The sequence below is a fragment of the Motacilla alba genome, chromosome 20 (genome assembly GCF_015832195.1).
Source record: "Motacilla alba alba isolate MOTALB_02 chromosome 20, Motacilla_alba_V1.0_pri, whole genome shotgun sequence".
Classification (NCBI taxonomy): Eukaryota; Metazoa; Chordata; class Aves; order Passeriformes; family Motacillidae; genus Motacilla; species Motacilla alba.
Window position 1 is genome coordinate 4,171,328 of NC_052035.1, and position 18,617 is coordinate 4,189,944.

The window sequence follows — 18,617 nt, forward strand, 5'->3', positions numbered from 1 at the left end:
CTAAATATAAATACAGCAGCAGTGCAGATAGGAGGTGATGAACTTGAATAAGGGAATGCAAAATGTAATCAGAGCTAAGGAACAAGAATCTGCACAGTGTGAAGTGTCAGAAAAGGAGCTCAAGTTTGAGGACTGTTGGGAAAGATTTTGGAATGGGGCTGAGTGGGTGGAGTGGGCTTTCTTCTCTTCAAATATTTATCAGAACAAAGAGTTTGAGAAGGAGACAAGGGCTCTTTTAAAAGACAGCAAGGACAATTTAGAAATATTGAGAAGGCTTGGAAAAGAGAAGAAAAGAAGGATGCCTAAGGAAGGAGCATATCATTCATCTGCTATTTTGTAAAACTATTGCAAAGTTATCAGCTGAGCCTGGAGCCAGACCCCACTGGTGGGCGAGTTGGGCAAACTCCCTGAGTTAAGTCAGGGCAGGAGCCAGAGCAGAGGATGGAGAGCAGAGCTGAGAATAGCAGGGCAGTGGTTCCCTCCAGGCACGTCATGAAAACAAATGTGGGTACAAACTGGGCAAAAGCAGAGGTGTAACACAGTTATACCCTGAGCTGTTTTGTTGTACTTCAGTTGTAGTGGCTGGTGAAACCCAGAGCAGGCACTGATTGCCCCACCAGTTTATTTGGTGAAAGGCTGCATGTGGCAATTAACATCATTTATTTAACCATTTCATCCCTCCTGAAACAACAAATCCCCAGCCTTTTGGGGAGTGAATTGGAAAGTCAGGTTTTGATCTGACTTCTGCAGCGGCTTCAGAGACTGGTGTTAAAATGTGGGTTTGTAAGCCCTTGCAATGAGTACCATTGCTCAGTGAATCACAGCAGATTAGATCTTGTCTTTACAGCCTCATGGGTAACAGCACAGTTACAGGACTGTTTTACTGGCTCACTGCTCTCCCAGAGCTGCATTAACATCGTGCCTCTCTCTGAAAACCTAGATCACGCTGCCAGCCCCAACACCTGCTCCTCTTCTTACATTTGCAAACCAGAGCTGCAGACCAGCCTGAGAGCTGATCTCTTCATGCAGAGGAGGGGCAGGAGAACTCAAAGAGCTCTCCCAGCTTTCCATCGTTCCCTCCCATCTGTAACAGTTTTTTGGAGCAGGGGAAGGAAAAGCTGAGCTGTGGATTTAGGGTCTGCATGACCACTGAAATCCACTGTGGATGGTGGGAAGTTGCAGAAACACTTACCATGCTGAAGGAAACTGTCCTGCTTGAACCTTTTATTATATGAACAGAGCCCATGAGCTTTGCTCCTGCACTTTTATAAAAGCTATAAAAACAAAGACAGTTGTGGAGATGCCAGGATTTTCTTCAGGGGACAAGCGTAGGCAGTGTACCCATTTATGTGCTGAAGCAAAATGATTTAATTCTGCTTTAGGGCCCAGATATTGAGACCTTCAAAGAGCATCAGAAAGTGATTGTTGGGCGAGGGATGTTGAGCTGAATCTATTACAAGAGAAGAGAAAATGTCCAGAAGCTATATGGGACCTTTGGTTCTATTTGATTTCTCTCCATCTTGCCAAGATTTAGAGCCATTACATTACAGGAGAATAAAAACTCTCAGATGAGAGCTGAGGATGGGAAGAGATAGGATGGTGTTTTGCTTCAGCTGATGGAGAGAACTTTCTGTGCCTTTCTTCTTTCACTGGATTTGAAGTCTCATGATGGTCCACTAAAAACTACAGCCCTGACTGCCATATGCTTTGAGTTGGAAAACTGTGAATTAATCAGAGAATTTTGAGGTGTAAGAGATGTAGAAGCTTTCAGCTGGCACACAGGTGGAGAGCACTTCTTGCCCACAGACAGGGATAGGGCATGAAAAAAAAAAACCTATGTAGAATTCCAGACTGGTTTGGGTTGGAAGGGACCTTAAGGCTCATCCAGTGCCACCCCTGCCATGGGCAGGGACACCTTCCACTGTCCCAGGTTGCTCTGAGCCCCATCCAGCCTGGCCTTGGACACTTCCAGAGACAACTTGTGCCAGTGTCTGATGTCAGTATTGGATTTAGAACAGAAATCTTTAATTTCCAAGCATTTTTATTCCACGATTTCTTCTGTAGTGCCTAAACTCTTGCACATCTGTGTGATATCCATGGAATTGGTGTAATATCCATGGAATTTGGCCCTGACGGGGGGATTTATCCCACCTGGATGTTACCCAGCTCTCATGGCACACTGGGGTAGAAAGGGGAGCACAGAGTGAGGATGAATCTGCAGAGCTGTCTGTGATTCTCCACTCCTGAGAGGGGAACCCTGACAGGCAGCTTAGACGAGCTGTGTAATGTTTCGGTGGCGAAAGTTGTGTGAGATTAATCCAGTGGTGGTGTCAAAATGAGACGTGGAGAAATTGCAATGATACTTCAAATGATCACTAATGGGAATTTTGACAGGAGTTTAAAACGATAACAATTTTGTGCTAAAATGGGAGCACGGAGCTTTTCAGTGAAATTCTTGTCATTTTTGAAGTCTGTTTTAAGACCAATTTTCAGTCAAACTACTCTTCGTATAAATTTAGAGTTCTGCTAACTAGCAGAAGGAGTGGAGTAAGCATGGAGAAATAAAACCATTTACATATTGGTTAAGGTTTTTTCTGTTTTTTGTGGCCTGAATGCAACTTTTTTTTTTTTTCTGTTTAACCTCAATTTTTAATGTTTCTTAGAGTCCATTTTCAACACACAGGGATATGATGTCTGACAAATTTAGTGAAGACTTGAGCAACACTTTCATTTCAGTTTGCCAAGAATTCTGTGTCCTTGGCTAGAGGAGTCCAGTGGATAAAGAGAAGAGTCAGAAATAAGTCTTAAGGAGAAGAGATAATAAATGCATTTGCTGTTCTTTAAATAGCTCTTTAAAGTCTGTAGGCAAAAAAACCCCTAAGTACAAGATCCTTACTACTAAGAGCATAATAATTTGCCTTTTTTTTTTTTTTTTTAGTCAAATCCCAAAGTTTTTTTTGTGGAGAAAAGAGATTTACAAGGGAACTTATTTTATGAACTTTTATCCAGACTGTTCTCCTAAACTTTGGAACAAGGTTAAAGAAACCATTAAGACATCATTAATATTTTGTGTGCTTCACATATACACAGATTTTTTTTCTGCTGCACTGTTCTCAGTTGTAAGAGCAATGAATCCCCCTCAGGAATTAATCTCATTTTAGTAAAATACGCAATGAAATATTTTGAATTCTGTCCTCCGAAAGCAAAGTTGAGCTTAAAGCATTTTTTTATTTGGTCCCAAAATTTGATTAGAACTGAATGTCTCCTTTTAAAAACAAACAAACAAACAAAAAGCATTAATCTTCAGTTAAATTTTTTCATCCTTTATATGGATGAAAAAATTTATGGTTTTTTTCACACATTTGACTTTAAAAAAAGGGGTGGGGAAGGAAAACAAACCAGCAACACTTTTTTTGCGCCTACAGAGCATCTTTTCCTTAACCATAACTATCCATAATTGCCTGAAATCCTGGAGATGCTCTCAGTCTGCTTCCAGATCTTCCCTATTCAGCTCCCTCTGGATGTATCCGTCCTGCCTGCTCTAACTTTCTGTCCAAAGAGTGGCTCAGAGTTCTGAAACCTAATTTTGATGTTTGGTTCCATTAAATGAAGAGAGGCAGATGCTTCCTCCAGGGTTATTCAGAGCTCTCCAGCTGCAGACATTGTCTGTGTCCCTCATTAAAAAATGAACCTGAAATCCTTTTCCCCTGTCATTGGGGACGTTTTTGGTCTCATCATTTTTGGTCTCATCATTTTTGGTTTTGTTGTTGCAATGAGTTGAGACTTCCACAGTGGTGTTCTCTTGGGAGGAGTCAGTAAATGTTCCCCTCCCAGGCATTTGCTCCAGGGTTTGCTTTTCCTTTGCTTTTGTTCCATGTGGCTCCTAACAAGTTTAGTTTGCTGCCTGCAATTGCAAGTGTGAAATTGTCTACGGGAGTTTCCCTGTATTTCACCCACATGTCCGGTTAAATCAGCTCTTTGTCTGCCTGTGTGAATTGCTCTAAGTATAAATTCTTTTGTTGTCAGTCTAACCACATGATTTACTGCGACTCCTCATGCAGCTGCCTTGAGTGCAGGTAATTGGGAACATCAGCACTCGAGAAATATTCCCCCTTCCCCGTGTCTAGAAAGGTTATATTTATTAATACAAATATAACAGAGCTTTTGATGGATTCGTGTGCAGAACCTTCTTTGAATGCAGATATGAGATTTGATAAATGCAGCAATGTGGTTGTGGTTTTTTTAGGTGTGTAAATCTCACCCAATGGCTGAACAGAGTAGAATAATTCCTTTACAGAGCCAAATAAATATTTAATATATGTCCGAGTCTTGGTTTTCAGAACTGCTTGCACATCTGTCTTCACAATTATTATCTGATTCTACATTTAATTAAGACATGACTAAACCCCTTTTGACTGAGTTACTGCAGAATCACACCTCATATTTTTATGTTTCATTGCTATGATTCTTTTTAATTGAATGTAAATCATGCTCAGGCCTGTGTTCTGCAAAGTGCTGCTAAACATTAATGCTGCTTTGACTGAGAGCTATGCTCCATAGAGCTGGTAGGGAGGAAATAAACTTAATGGACTCGATATTATACTTCTTTTAAAAAATCATTTAAAAATGAGCACAGCATGGCCAGCAGTGACCCCCATAACCCAGCAGCCTCTGCCAAGCAACTGGCCCTTAGAAGCAGTTCTGCAATTAACTGCATACCAGTGCTGGGATTGCCAGAGCAAATCACATCAGCAGCCTGGCTCTGGAGTATCTCCTGTGACAGAGCCCAGCACCAGCTGTTCCACAGAAAGATCAAAATATTCCCCTGGTGGAAAATCATGACATAATCTGCCCGCTGGGGTAGTTCCTTTCTGCATCTGAACTGTGGAGCATGCTGGGAGATGAAAAGATTGATCTCTGCTATTTTATTGCCTTATCTAAAGTAACTTTGAATCTCCTCAAAAAGATGAACATTTCTGATTTTGTTGGTTTTTTTCAACACTGCCTCGATGCCATTTTGCTGCTCTGGGTTGCATAAAGGAATGTTGCTCTGATTTAATTTGTATTTCCTTCCAGTTTCTGGGTTTTTCCATTCCTTATTTTCAGGGTTTCATTGCCATTTCACCCTCCTTAATCTTTTATATCTCTGTCGTGATCTATTTAATTATGTCCTCGTCAGTTTTAGCTCTTGCCTCAGTTTCTATAGATCAGATGAAGCCAAAGGAGTTTGGAGCTTCCGAGAGGAAAATGGTTTTTCTCATGGAGATACACTTTGCAAAGATCTGTCCCAAACCTCCCAAACCAGACAACATTTGTGACCTGTCTCAAATCTCCATAAGGATTATGGTGACAGCAATGAATTTAATGAATACAGAGCCTGACTAACTTAAGGATCTAAACATCACATCTTTGACACAAAACAAAGGGCTTTTAGCAACAGGAATACATGTGATGCTGTTCCATTTTTGATCATTGTAAGTATTCAGTTATTCAATTGCCACGGTGGGATTCTTGACGCCCTTTGTGTGTCCCTTTCAGCTCAGGGCATCCCATAATTCCACGATACCACCCTTGCAGGAGCCAGCAGATACAACAGACCACTTAGAAACTCCTCTTTATCGTTACTGTCACTTTTTTTCCTTTCCTTCCTTCAGATGATCACTCAAGAGTGAGACTACAGCTGCTGGATGGGGACCCTCACTCTGACTACATCAACGCCAACTACATCGACGTAAGGCTCCTGGACATTCCCCTGTGACAAACCCGCCTGTGACAAGCCTGCTCATGAATTTGGTGCCTCAGACACAGGGACAGGCGGTGGATCTGATATGAGTGACAGCTGAACGTTGTACAAACGTCGTGTTGTGACAGGGAGAAGGTTCTCAGTCTCCAGTTTATTTTGTCTGACCAATCTGGGCAGATGGAGATTTCCTGTGTTTGACAGATCCACCCGCATAAGTGGGACGTGGGCTAGATGATGGATGCAGAAATCAATATCAGCCCCTCACAATAGCATTAGCTGGTATCAGAGATTTGCCAACTACTCACAAAGTTATGGTGCAGAAGGCATGTATCTAAAGAAGTTGACTTTTTTTTCAGTGTTCTAAAATGACATTGGAAAAGCAGCCTCTGTCTCACACACAGTGATCCAATGTACGTGCATTTATTGAACACAGCTCTTAAGTCACAGCAACAGGACATGTTTAGAATAGTTTCTTGAAAGGATAAAAGATGCCCTCAGAATTTTCACAGAGACAAATTCATACCTTTCTTCTTTTCAAACAAGAATATGCAGTGTTTTGCCTATCTGTTTTCAGTGTTACCCTCAGGTAACGCAGGATTTGTGTTTCTTGGTGGAAATAGTTTAAAAGTTCCCCATTCCTGTCTTATCTTCGGCATGAAGAGATTGTGTTATTCATCTGAGGGAGATGCCCTCACTTAAAATCTCTGAGGGCAGCCCAGTTGCCCATTCATTCATTCATTCATTCATTCATTCATTCATTCATTCCATAACCTGTTAATTATAATATATTACATAATTATACACCATCCAGAGGGCAGCAGTTGGCACCTGGAAAGTATCAAATCCCTGGTGAGCTTTGTCTGAGCTGTGATTTCACAGACACTCATCTATTTCCTTTTTTTTCCAGGGGTACCATCGGCCTCGCCATTACATTGCAACTCAAGGCAAGTTCACTCTTGTATGTCTAAGTATTTGTAAACCCACTGCTGGTTTACACTGCTGTAGGAGCTTTTTATGGGTGACATCATCTCTTTTGGGGAACATCTGAATATTTGTTATATGGGTATCACTGAAGGGATATTGGGGACAGACAAAGGTGATACAGAGACTCCATCATCAGAAGGCATGAAAATGCACTTTATTATTAGAAATCCACAGTTCTTATAGAAACAATGGTGGACGTAAGACCTGATTGGCCTTTAGGAATCTTCTCTCACCTATTGGTCAAGAAGGGACAACTCCTTCTTGTAAACATATTTGACAAACAGAGATTGCCTGCCAGGTGCAGAGATTGAGATAATAATTGTTTTAATTCTTTCTCTGAGCTTTCTCACAGCTTCCTGGGAAAATCCTCTGTTTAAAGGATATGTGATTACTACGTATGGGCAAAAGAGGGAAGGATGTAGAATTTTCCAAGACCTTTATGGCACTCAGAGTTAAAACCTCAGCTGCAGGAATAGAAAATGCCAGAGACTTAGAGGTAGCAGCACAGCCTAGAATGTGTCATTTGTGCATGAAGTATGAGAGGACGCTTACAGGGGACTTTGTGGGTCTCGGGTTTGCCCTGCTTGAGGAGGGCAGTGTGAATAAGCTGTGACTGATGAGGGAGCCAGTAAGAAATGCATTTGAACACCACCTTCTGTAAGTCACCTGAAGAGTTTCTGATAAGAAAGGAGATAAGGTCAGGGAGAGGCTCCAGACTGACAAACCTCTTGTGGGCACTGGTTGGTTGGCTATTGGAACCTGAATGTTTTCCGGGGGAAATTTCAGGAAAGAGTAAATTTCTGCATGTTTCCTTCCTCCTTCATAATTAATCAGTATTGAACTGTGAAGTGGTGTGCTGCATCAGGTGTGCATTACAACACAGCCTTAATACAGCTTCAGTGTGGGGCACATCCTTGTCCCATCATGCATACAGAGTTTCCTACTGGAGCCATCACTTTTGTTGCCACCATGCTGGAACTTCAAATACCTGCTGTGAGAAAGGGTCTGACCTCCCAGAGAGCTCCAGGCCGTTCGTGTCTGTAACCCTGAACAGCAGAGGGATGCTCTGAGAGACAGCAGGATCCTGTGGGAACAGGACAATGGCTGGAGAACAGCTAGAAGGGGTTATTGGCATTCCTTGCACTCTCTTGAGTTGTCCTTTTTGTCTTCTCTCCTGCCCCAGGGCCGATGCAAGAGACAGTGAAGGATTTCTGGAGAATGATTTGGCAAGAAAACTCTGCGAGTGTTGTCATGGTCACCAACCTGGTGGAAGTGGGCAGGGTAAGGTGCCACTCCCAATGTGCAAAGCCAGACCAGGGCTGTGTTTAACACAGAGCTGCTGCTCAGGAGAGCTCAGCAGCAAAATGCCTTTTGCTTCCTGCAGGAAGAGAATGAATTCAGCCTCTCTGAGTTTTTCTCTGTAAAATGCTGGATTTTGTAATACTTAGGTGCTTTCCTTCTAGACTAATAAGGATGGTGTTCCTGCTGTAAGTCTGGGCTTTGGCAGAGTTATACACATTTATGCTAGCTCAGAAGCTGTCTCCTTCTTCAGTACAGAAGGCAAAATGTACTTCTGTAATAGTTATTCCTTATCTGATAATTTGACTACTCCTCTAAAAATCCAGAGGAGTGAGGATGTGTGACTGGTGCTCCAAATACCAAAGGACCTCTTTGCATGAGAGTCCAAAGCCTGGAGTTCCTGAGGTCACTGTTCCTGAGGGTTCAGGTTTTTGTGGATCTGGGACCACCCAGCAGTGTTGGCCCCCTAAACAGCCACCAATTCCCTCTCCTGGACTGACCTGGACCAGACATCCCTGTGTCAGCCCAAGGCAATTCCCAAAGCCCATCGTGGGATCAAACATGGATAAATCAAAAGGTGTAGGCTGGACCTCAGGAAATAAGAAAGGAGAATGTCTGGGGTGGCTTTTCCCAGCATGCTTTTTGTTGTAGATATGTTCTCAGCCAGAAACCGGTGTTCTTAAAAAATTTTGTCCTGATGTTTGTCACTTTCCATTGCTTTGGTACTAAGAAAAATTTAAATTATCGTTTACTCAGAGCCATTAGTAATTCAGCTGCTTTGTGTTTGATTTCCCTTAGATCTCATGGTTGAATGCCAGCTGCTTCTGTTCATTTATTACTATTTATTCTATTTTACCTTCCACTGACACTTCAGTTCCAAATAAATGCCTCTGTGTAAAAGAAAAAAAAAACCCAAACAACAAAAAACCCACAACAAACCTACATTAATCATATTTAATATTTATAAAACCCCTTTCAATTATGACTGGAACTGGAACATGAAGCCTGCTTTGCTGCAGCTAATTGCTTCAGCTTTAGGTATTGTTCCACTCTTCATGCTAGAGCATTTAATAACCTGATAGTCTTTGTTAGCCTAAATATCCCTTCTGGAGCTTCACAGCCTTGCTTTTATTTCTTTTGGTGGTTTTGCACATGGCTCCTAGAACAGGCTAAGCTGGGTTATGTTTACCTGCTCAGGAGATTTCTCTCTTGAGCCTTAGCTGAAGCCTGTCACAGCTGGTAAAATGCCAAGTTTGTGTCCACATCTGATAAAGAAAGCTCAGAGTCAAACAAATTTAGTGTCTCAACATGCATCCCACAATCCCCATGCACTGAAATTCTTTGGCTAAACAGAGAGAGTTGAGAATTACAGGAGCAGTCGCAAAGATTTTTTTCAAAAGGGATGGTGGTGGTGACTGTCAGGGTTCTGTACATCTGATATGGGCCAGGCACCGATGGAAATTCAAAGAAGATTTTTTTAAAAATCTAAATGCATCCTTTGCATTTGTATGGACGACAAAGGGAACTTTAAAAAAGTCCTGCCTGTGGTTTCTATGTACGGTAAAGGAATTTTGATGTAATTTATACAGTTAATTTTGGCAACTCTGCACATCAGAAGAAAGCCCAATTTTCATTGGCTTCAGCTTGAAAGTGAAGGAAAATGTAGGTCAGCTCTGACTTAACTTGAACTAGTTCCTCTCAATATTTTCCTTTTGCCCCCAGGTGAAGTGTGTTCGATACTGGCCAGATGACACAGAAGTCTATGGAGATATTAAAGTCACATTAATTGAGACAGAGCCATTGGCAGAGTATGTCATACGTACCTTCACTGTCCAAAAGGTAAGGAGGTCTCCAGGCAGCTGAGATTGTGACACACTTCATTTGTGTTCAGAAACTCTGGGAAACACATCCAGAGCACTCTTGGAGATGGGAGCTGTGCTATTTGGACAGGCTTCACTTCAGCAAACTAAATTTTTGACAGAGATTCCATTTTTGGACAAATGGTTTTACAGGAACATCTTGATGTAGCCACGAAAGTAGAATCCACAGTGCATAAAGTTTAACTGCATCCAAAAGGCAGCAGACAGCTGATGGTATGCCAGGAATAATAACTGCCTTGTTTCAGAGTGGCAAATGGCAGAGGAAAAAAGGTACCACTTAAACTGGATGCCAGATAGGGTCCCCTTTCATCAGAAATGAGAATATAAGAGCAAGAATATAAAAACTATCCCCAAACCAGCAGGATTTGGAAGATTTTGTTACTTGTAATTAGAAATTGGAAGTCTAAGTGTCAGAGCATTCCAGGTCTGTCCAAATTACTTTCCAAATACTCAGTAAGTGGTTTTAAAGCTTTTCCAAAATTCCTGCTCAATGAACTTCAGCCACACTGGGAATATTGTTTCAGTTTTCTGATACATCAACTCCATATTTCATTAAATCATTGAAAAACTTGGTGAGAAATGCTAATGCCAAAATCTGACAGGCTAGAGGAGCTGCTGCTGGATTCCACCCGCATTTCTTGTACAATAAAACTCAGCTGATCCAGGGTTCTGGGTTACCTTTTGCAGGGCAGATAAAGGTGTGATTTTCACATACCAATAGCTTGCTCTCCCCAGAAAAGATGGTTCTGGGTACCAACTCCTGCCCTTTTCACTGCCAGCAGTATCTCAAACTGAGAATTTTTGGCAGGAGGTGGAAAAAATTCTGCTGTTACCTGGGGCTTGCCCACTCTTGACATGTTCATTCTCCAGGCTCTTGCTTCAATGGGTCAAAGAGGATTTAAGAGTGAATTTTTGGTGATTTATGGCTGTGAGTAAACACAGCCATGGAGTGCTGGGGCTGAGGTCACCCTGATGAGGTGGGTGTGAGCTCTGAGACCATAGGTTGGAGACGGGAGCCTGCACCGCATTACCCACTTCACTGGGAACTGGAATTTGGCTGAAAACGTTTTTTAGAGTGAAGAGCAGCTTGGGACACGTTTCTATGCATAGTGAGAGCTCAGTGCTTTTTATCCCTCTGCGTGAGGGAAGGCAGCAGGGAGCAGAATATGCTGATTGGAGTCTGATGGAAGAGAAATAGAGGCTGTGTTGTCTCCTCAGAAAGGCTACCATGAGATCCGAGAGATTCGGCAGTTCCACTTCACCAGCTGGCCGGACCACGGCGTGCCCTGCTATGCCACGGGGCTCCTGGGCTTCGTCCGCCAGGTGAAGTTCCTCAACCCCCCCGAGGCAGGACCCATCGTGGTGCACTGCAGGTAGGCCAGCTCTCCACCTGAGCCTCTCCTCCAGCAGCTTTTCCCTCTTTTCTTCTCACCTGGCAATAACCAGCAGCTATTTAAGGGTATCACTTGTGGGCCTCGCTGAAGCATGGATGGACAACTCTTCAACTAATTAAAGTTGAAAAGAGGGTGTATTTATTACAGCCCTGCACACATGCAGAGTCATTTCCAAAGATGTGCAAGGAGTCACAGGCTCCTGCTCTCTGTTTTTCCAAAAAGGTTTGATGTCACTGTTCAATAAGAGATGACACAGAGTCATCAGAAGGCTAAGTGGCATAAGCACACATCTTTACTCAGAACCACTTCTTTTATACACTGATCAATACAGGTGGAGCTGATTTGTCATTTAATCAATACATTTCACCTGACTGGCTAATTAACAAGACACCCATTTATAAACAATCTTATGAGAATAACAAGAAAACAGATATTAGGAAAACAACACCTGCAGGTTATTTTTAATAATTGGCTATCATTCTTTATCTCTAGCTCACTAAAGTCTCCCAGGCTGATTCTGGGAAAACTTACGTAGTTTTCTCGCTCTCTGACCAGGTTGTCACATCCACAGTTTTACATATTCAGATGGTTTCCAGGATGCCTGATACATAATCATTAACTCTCTGGCTTTGTATTATAGTTAGCTGAATGTCCATTAGGGCTGTGTGATTGTCCTCTTTAATTGGGTCGGTGGGCTCTGAAATGGGTCAGTGGGTTCTTTGAAGAGGAAGTAAGACCTCTTCCTCATGGTAAATTCTCCACCTGTGTCAAGTTCACAGGGCTTCTTGGCTTGCTGCTCACAGTCCAAACCTCCTCCCACTCTTAGAAGCCAGTGGTATTTATGGCTCCTGCACTCTTAAAATACTTCATGTATCACCTGTCATTCCTAACCTTGTTTCAGTTATCCCCACCTGGTATCAATTAATTTCCTTGTTAAGCTCTAATCACAATGTATGATTTTTGCTAACTACATTTCTAAGTTAACCCCTTGATTCATTTAAGCTCTTTATTAAAATATATCCTTTTCACTGTCTTGGTTGCATTCCTAGCTCAGCTCCTTGACTCATTGTCAGGAAACAAATGCTTTATCTTCCCTAAAGTGGCAGATCTGGAGCCAAGCTGGCATGAGTTGGAGATGATGGGAGTAGGTCAGAGAGGGTCTTTCAAATGTAGAAGACCCCACAGTGGTCTGTGCTCGGTTGGGTGTTCATAGCAGAGCTGGGGAAGTGGTGAATATCTGGGACAGCCATTCCAGCCCTCAAGCCTCGCATGGCAGAACAGACAATGCTGACACAAAGACAGGGAATTTTAAAGCAACTTCGCTTCTCTGTGCCCCCATGGGCTGCAGCTCAGCTTTGTGCCAGCATGAAAGGCCTTACCTGGTCTGAAGGTGTCCCTGCCCACAGCAGGGGAGTTGGAACTACACCATCTTTAAGGTCCATCCAACACAGACCATTCTATGATTTTATGTTTTTATGGTCTGAAATATTTGTGTGGCTGAGTCTGGCTAACAGCCCTTGGGCACCTTGGCTTCCTGAAAGCCCAGGAGTTGGGTGGGAATCTCAGATTAAAAACTTCCAGCTAGCAAAATTCCAGTGACTTCCAGCTGGCAAATAAAAGGAGATAAATGACTTCAAATGCTACAAAACCAGAGTTTGGGTTTGTAGCAGCAGCTACGTCTGCAGGGCTCAGGGCATGTATGAGCTAAAGATGTGGCTTGAGCACAAGGCTAGAGAGCAGAGCTGGCTGTCCCAAAATCTCCCTCCTAATCCATTCCATCCACGGGGAATTGCCTCTAGTTCCCACTCTGTGTCTTGAGAAAGAGAGAGAAAATACATCCCACAACTACTTTAAAAAGGAAAATCAATTAAATCTTCTCTTTTCTAAGCAGTTTTGGATTGGGTGGGTGTTTTGTTTTGTGGATTTATTATTTTTTTTTAGCAAGCAGTGAGTCAGTTTTATAATCAAGTAAAGCTAAGCCTGAGAAGTTGGCAGAAGAGATTTCGTTTACAGCTGAAGGCCTGAGTTTGCTGCTTTGGTGCCATGGTATGGGGCTGGCCCTGGAAGGTGTCTGAACCTGACTCATTGTCACCAAGAAAGCAAGGAGAGATTTTTCATCCTTCCCATTTTAATGAATAAATGCCATTTCCTCTACGTTATTTATCTGCTTTTGAATTTTAATGACTTGCTTTAAGGGGTAATTACCAAATTCTCCCCACTGATGCCTGGCTGGATAATATCACTGTTCGATATTTATGAAGTGCCAGGATCCTCTAAATATAGAACTGTTAAAACTATTTGTTAAAATTCTGAAAAGCTGAGAGATAAAGGGAGAGGAAATGCCACTTATTCATTAAAATTCTGCAAATGAAAAATATCTTCTCACTATTCAGCAGTTGATTAATCTGGTCCATTAATTTATGGTCATTCATATCTCCTTGCTTTCGGCTCTGGCGGAGTTTTCAGTGCAGCTGAAGTTTCCCTGGTCTGAGCAGAGTTCTGCTTCCTTCAGAGTAATGTGAAGAGACGTTCTCCTCTCTCCATCCTTCACACCTAAGCAGCTTGGATGATTTCCCACAGGGGAAGGGAGGACACGATGACAACACAGTTTTGCAGGAGACGGCCCAATTCTCACAAGCAGTGGGGAGCTCTGAACAGAAGGGTTCAAGCAGCCTCGAGCTCCTTTCTCTGAGATTTACAAACCATAACTTCAAATCACCCTCCTCAGGATCCAAACTCCTCAGGATTCCAAAGGGAAAAGAAGTGTTTGAGGTGGAGGACTGAGCTCCTTTCATCATGCCCACTGGAGTAAATGTATGCATGCCTTCTAGAGAGTCCCATGGAAGAAAATTTCTGGAATTGTGTCTGTTTGCAACCTGGAGGCTGCTCTCCCCTGTGTGATGAGAGCTGTGCATGTGACCTGACCTGTAAAATTATGATGAGTGTTTTCGCAATATTTTGTTGATGTTCAATAACGCAAAGCTTTTGTTTCTGCTTCCCTTTCAAGAAATACTATTTCTCCTCATTCTCTCAAATCCTAAAACAGAAAAACGAATCCAGAAGGGAGCAGAGCAGCTCCCAGAAGACAGCGGTGTGTGTGCTGCTGTTATTCTCTCCTCTACAAAGCCCTGCCTCTCCACAGCCCCTTGGTCACACAGACCCTCCTGTTTTTCTCTTTTCCAGTGCTGGAGCTGGGAGGACAGGGTGCTTTATTGCCATTGACATCATGCTGGACATGGCAGAGAACGAGGGCGTGGTGGATATATTCAACTGTGTGCGAGAGCTGCGCTCCCAAAGGGTCAATTTGGTGCAGACAGAGGTAGGTGCCAGCATCTCTCCCTGCATGGGGTGCTGCTTTTCTGTCAGCTTCTCTGCCCAGCAATTTATGAAGTCAACACTGGCTTGCTCTGTGCCTTGATAATGCAGAACTTTGGGTGGCTAAACATGCTCGGATTTGCACCGAATCAATTCACTGACAGCTACTAGGGGCCTCCAAGACAGGAGGGCAAACCTTGGAGTTTAGGTCTGTGCATTGCTGATTAATTTTATTCTCATAGCAGGAAAAAAAAGCTCCTGAAGCCTCTCATGACTCATTCATAGGAACACTGCAGGCTCCAGTAGTACCTAGTGTATATCAATTACAAGCTAAGCAAACAAAACGTCTTTGATTCAAGCTTTGGGTGCTGATTAAGCAAGGTGCTCCATCACACAGTGTCTGGCAGCTGCACAAACTCCTGTGGAACTGCTATCCTGTTGCACAGCTTTTATGTGTGTTCCTTAACCCCTTCCCTTCCTGAAGGACAGGACAACAACCTCGAACAGAGAAGGGCTGTTAACTTTGTTGGACTTCCCATATTTACTTTGGGGAAAGAGTTTTACCCAAAATACCCAGAACCCAGGAGAAACCTGTTAGTTCTGTACAGTTGTGCCAGAGAAGGTTAAAATGTATATTAGGAAAAGTTTCTTCATTTAAAGGGTTGTCCAGCCCTGGCACAGCTGCCCAGAGCAGTGGTGGAGTCACCAACCCTGCAAGGATCTAACAGACATGCAGATGTGGCACCTGGGGACATGCTCAGTGGTGAATTAGGCAGTGCTGGGCTGGACTCAGTGATCTTAGAGGCCTATCCCAGCCAGAATCACAATTCTGTGATTCTCTGGTGTTATTGGAGGTGGCTGTTGCCTTGTGGACAGAGAGGCTTTACATCCTGATGTCCTCCTCAGCCCACCCCCATTTTGTCCCAACATTCCTGGGAGTGCCAATTCCCCATTTTCCTTGTAAATCTGAAATGAACACGTGAGACCTCACATTCAATGATGGATGAAATAAGCTCACAAAGCTGTCACACAGCACACTGCGTAATTTGTCTCCACGTGAAACAGAGCCAAATATGCATATTGGGCATGACTTAAGAAAAAAATGAAGAGTGATATTTCATGATCTGTATTTAAAATGTGATTTTAATATCTCCTCCCCCGTGCAGGAGCAGTACGTGTTTGTCCATGATGCCATTTTGGAGGCATGTCTCTGTGGCAACACAGCCATTCCAGTCTGTGAGTTCAGATCCATATATTACAACATCAGCAGACTGGATCCACAGACCAATTCCAGCCAGATAAAAGATGAGTTTCAGGTAATTTCATACGTCTCAGCCACTGCAGTTGGTGTATTGAAGGTGTTTAATCAATTCTGTGTGTTTCTTTGTGATTTCCAGCAGAGCAGACAAGGGGGACACTGAGCCAAGGTCTGATTTCAGTTGATTTTTGTTGCTGTACTACTGGGTCAGGCAGGGATTTGTTTTTGAGCATGGACTATTCAGCCTTCAGCAAGAAAAAAATTGTCCCCATCACTCCAGTAGAGCAAGGGTACTAATTTTCACACGTAATGCTGTACTTCTTATTTTAATGAGTATTGTGTTGTTCATTTCCTTCCACAATTTATACAGAAACATTTATGCCTCAAGGTGCCTTATTATCCATTCTTGTGGCTCATATGGTGCTTCCAAGCTTTGACAATCAACTTGTTGACAACCTTCCACACAGGAGAGAGAGGGAGCCCAGTGAGCATTATTTTGGCTATTGCAAATTTTCAATTAAATGTGAACGAATCCCTCAGTTCACTGCAGATGTTTCACCAGGTACCTGGTGATGAGACCCAAGATGATGGACAGCAAAACTCACAAGTGCTCATTGGTGCTCTTTGTCCAGGGCAAGCAACAAAACATGAGCCCCTCCTTTGTTTCCTGTTGCTTATCCCACCCTGGTAAATGGGCTTGGGACACTCCAGCCATGGGCCCTGTGCAGTTGTTCCTCTCATAAAGTGGAGAATTCACTCAGAATTCTGAGCACTGAACTAAGTTTTCCAGTCTTATTCCCCATGAATTCTTTACTTGAGGCTGAAGAGGCCCTGGCACAGGGTGCCCAGAGCAGCTGTGGCTGCCCCTGGATCCCTGGCAGTGCCCAAGGCCAGGCTGGATAGGGCTTGGAGCAGCCTGGGACAGTGGGAGGTGTCCCTGCCCATGGCAGGAGTGGAATGTGTGGGCTTTAAAATCTCTTCCAAACCAAAACATTCTGTGGAACTATAATTTTGAGTCAACATTGATGTAGGGAAAAAAACAAGACTGTGGGAAATTTGGAGCAAGGTGAGTTTGATAAGACAGAAAGAGACATCTACTATTTGTTGAGGCCACTCATAGAGTAAAAAGGTGGAGATTGCTTTAGTTGCTTTTCCTCTCCCAGGAAAGTGTCTTTTGCAGCAAGAGGATGTCTTTTGGGATCCCCAGCCTGAGTCAGAGGTCTCTTTTCCTCCCTCTCTATGTAAAGGGAGAATGTATGTCTTTTATCTGAAGCCTTACAGGGAATCATCAGGGTTGGTATAGTGAGATAAAGAATGTGGATCCCAAATGATGGCAGCTCAATTAAAAAAAGATCTGGTTCTATCAAGTGATAGCAGGTCTGTAAAAGTGTTTCTGGTTTGACATGAAGGAGCCAGAGCCGAACTTCATCAAATGCTGTTTAAAAAAAACACTATTAAAAAACAGCCACCGCTTGCTGGGTGTATTTTGTCATGATATGAGACAGGATTTGTCACCTCTGTGCTTGTTCTTTTGAGCTGCCAGGGGCTGGCAGCTCCTGTGGGAAGGAACTGCTCCACTGTGCTTTGCATAAGAGGTTCAGTGTCTGTCTTGTCGTAGAATCTATTTTTACAGGATTTTGGCTCAGAGCGTTCCTCAGCCCTGATTGTCTGGATTTAATGCAAAAGCTGGTATCTCTGCTGCAATCTTTAGGAACCAGTTGATATAACTATAGATCTGTGCTTGCAGTTTGTGTTATTTAGGTCCCACTGGCCCTGAGGTGAGGCTGGATGTGTTCCTCGTGCTCTACATGTTGTCTGGACATACAAAGCTCACTCTGGAGAGTTTTTTGTGATCTGAATCAGTACAGGAACAAGAGAGAGAGGGGAGCAGCATAAAATAGGCAGGAGTAAATCACTAGCAAGTCACCTGCCTGATTATCTGCACTGTCAGAGATCTGAGATTTCATGTTGTTTCCCCAGCCAGACTCCCTGCTTTCCATCTCCAGGCAATGTGGAACCTGAATAATTTAGAGCAACTATATTATTTCAAGTTTTGTACTTTGACACATTCTTTTATCTTGGACTGTTTGACCTTCCTCTTTTCTTCATTTATAACCTCTCTGTGGCAGAAGTCCAGCTCTTTGTAAGTTTTGTTTTGGTTTTTTGGCCCCTAAATATTTTGTATTCTTTTGGCTGCAGAGAGTTCACTGTAGGATTCCATGGGCTTTGCTCAGGAAGGGGAGAAGCAAAAGTGGAAATACAATGACATCAGACAGCCATTGATCTACCACTACTTAAGCACTGGTGCTAAGATACATTCACTTTGATTTCTGAGTTCTGATCCTTGCTGACCAACCTGGACTGGTTTGTCAGGAGGCCTCCACAATGGGGAACACAAAAGTAAAATAAATTTAAACATAGTCTGTCAAGCTGTGGAAAAGGCAGATAACAGTCAAAGACTGACAGCAAGGCCCCAGAGATTAGGTATGACTATGTAAGTGAAGCATCCTATGTGTCACTTCAAAAGGAAACTAGCAATCTAAGTAATATATAAAACAAGTAGACTTTTCAGTTTAAAAACCTCAAAATGGCATTTTATCTGAGGTTTTTATAAGACAAATCAGTAGTTTGAGGAATCACCAGAGGCTCTGAACAGTCTGACCTGCAGGGTGGTCAATACTCAGGGTACGCCTGCACAGGACCCACCTGAAGAGGGGAAGGACTTGTGCTTCCACCCTAAGCAG

The 18,617-nt window shown here is 43.0% G+C and overlaps 1 protein-coding gene across 10 annotated transcripts in view; it reads left to right on the plus strand.

Moving 5' to 3' along the window:
- Positions 1 to 18,617, plus strand: part of PTPRT (protein tyrosine phosphatase receptor type T) — a 450,746-nt gene that overhangs the window by 414,001 nt on the left and 18,128 nt on the right. For 9 of the 10 annotated variants that reach the window (XM_038158539.1, XM_038158545.1, XM_038158543.1 and 6 more), the window contains 7 exons: positions 5,655 to 5,731; positions 6,651 to 6,687; positions 7,911 to 8,008; positions 9,749 to 9,865; positions 11,125 to 11,279; positions 14,484 to 14,619; positions 15,782 to 15,931. In XM_038158539.1, coding sequence (XP_038014467.1) covers positions 5,655 to 5,731; positions 6,651 to 6,687; positions 7,911 to 8,008; positions 9,749 to 9,865; positions 11,125 to 11,279; positions 14,484 to 14,619; positions 15,782 to 15,931 — 770 coding nt within the window. The remainder of the gene's footprint in view (positions 1 to 5,654; positions 5,732 to 6,650; positions 6,688 to 7,910; positions 8,009 to 9,748; positions 9,866 to 11,124; positions 11,280 to 14,483; positions 14,620 to 15,781; positions 15,932 to 18,617) is intronic. The other variant, XM_038158540.1, reaches the window with a different exon arrangement.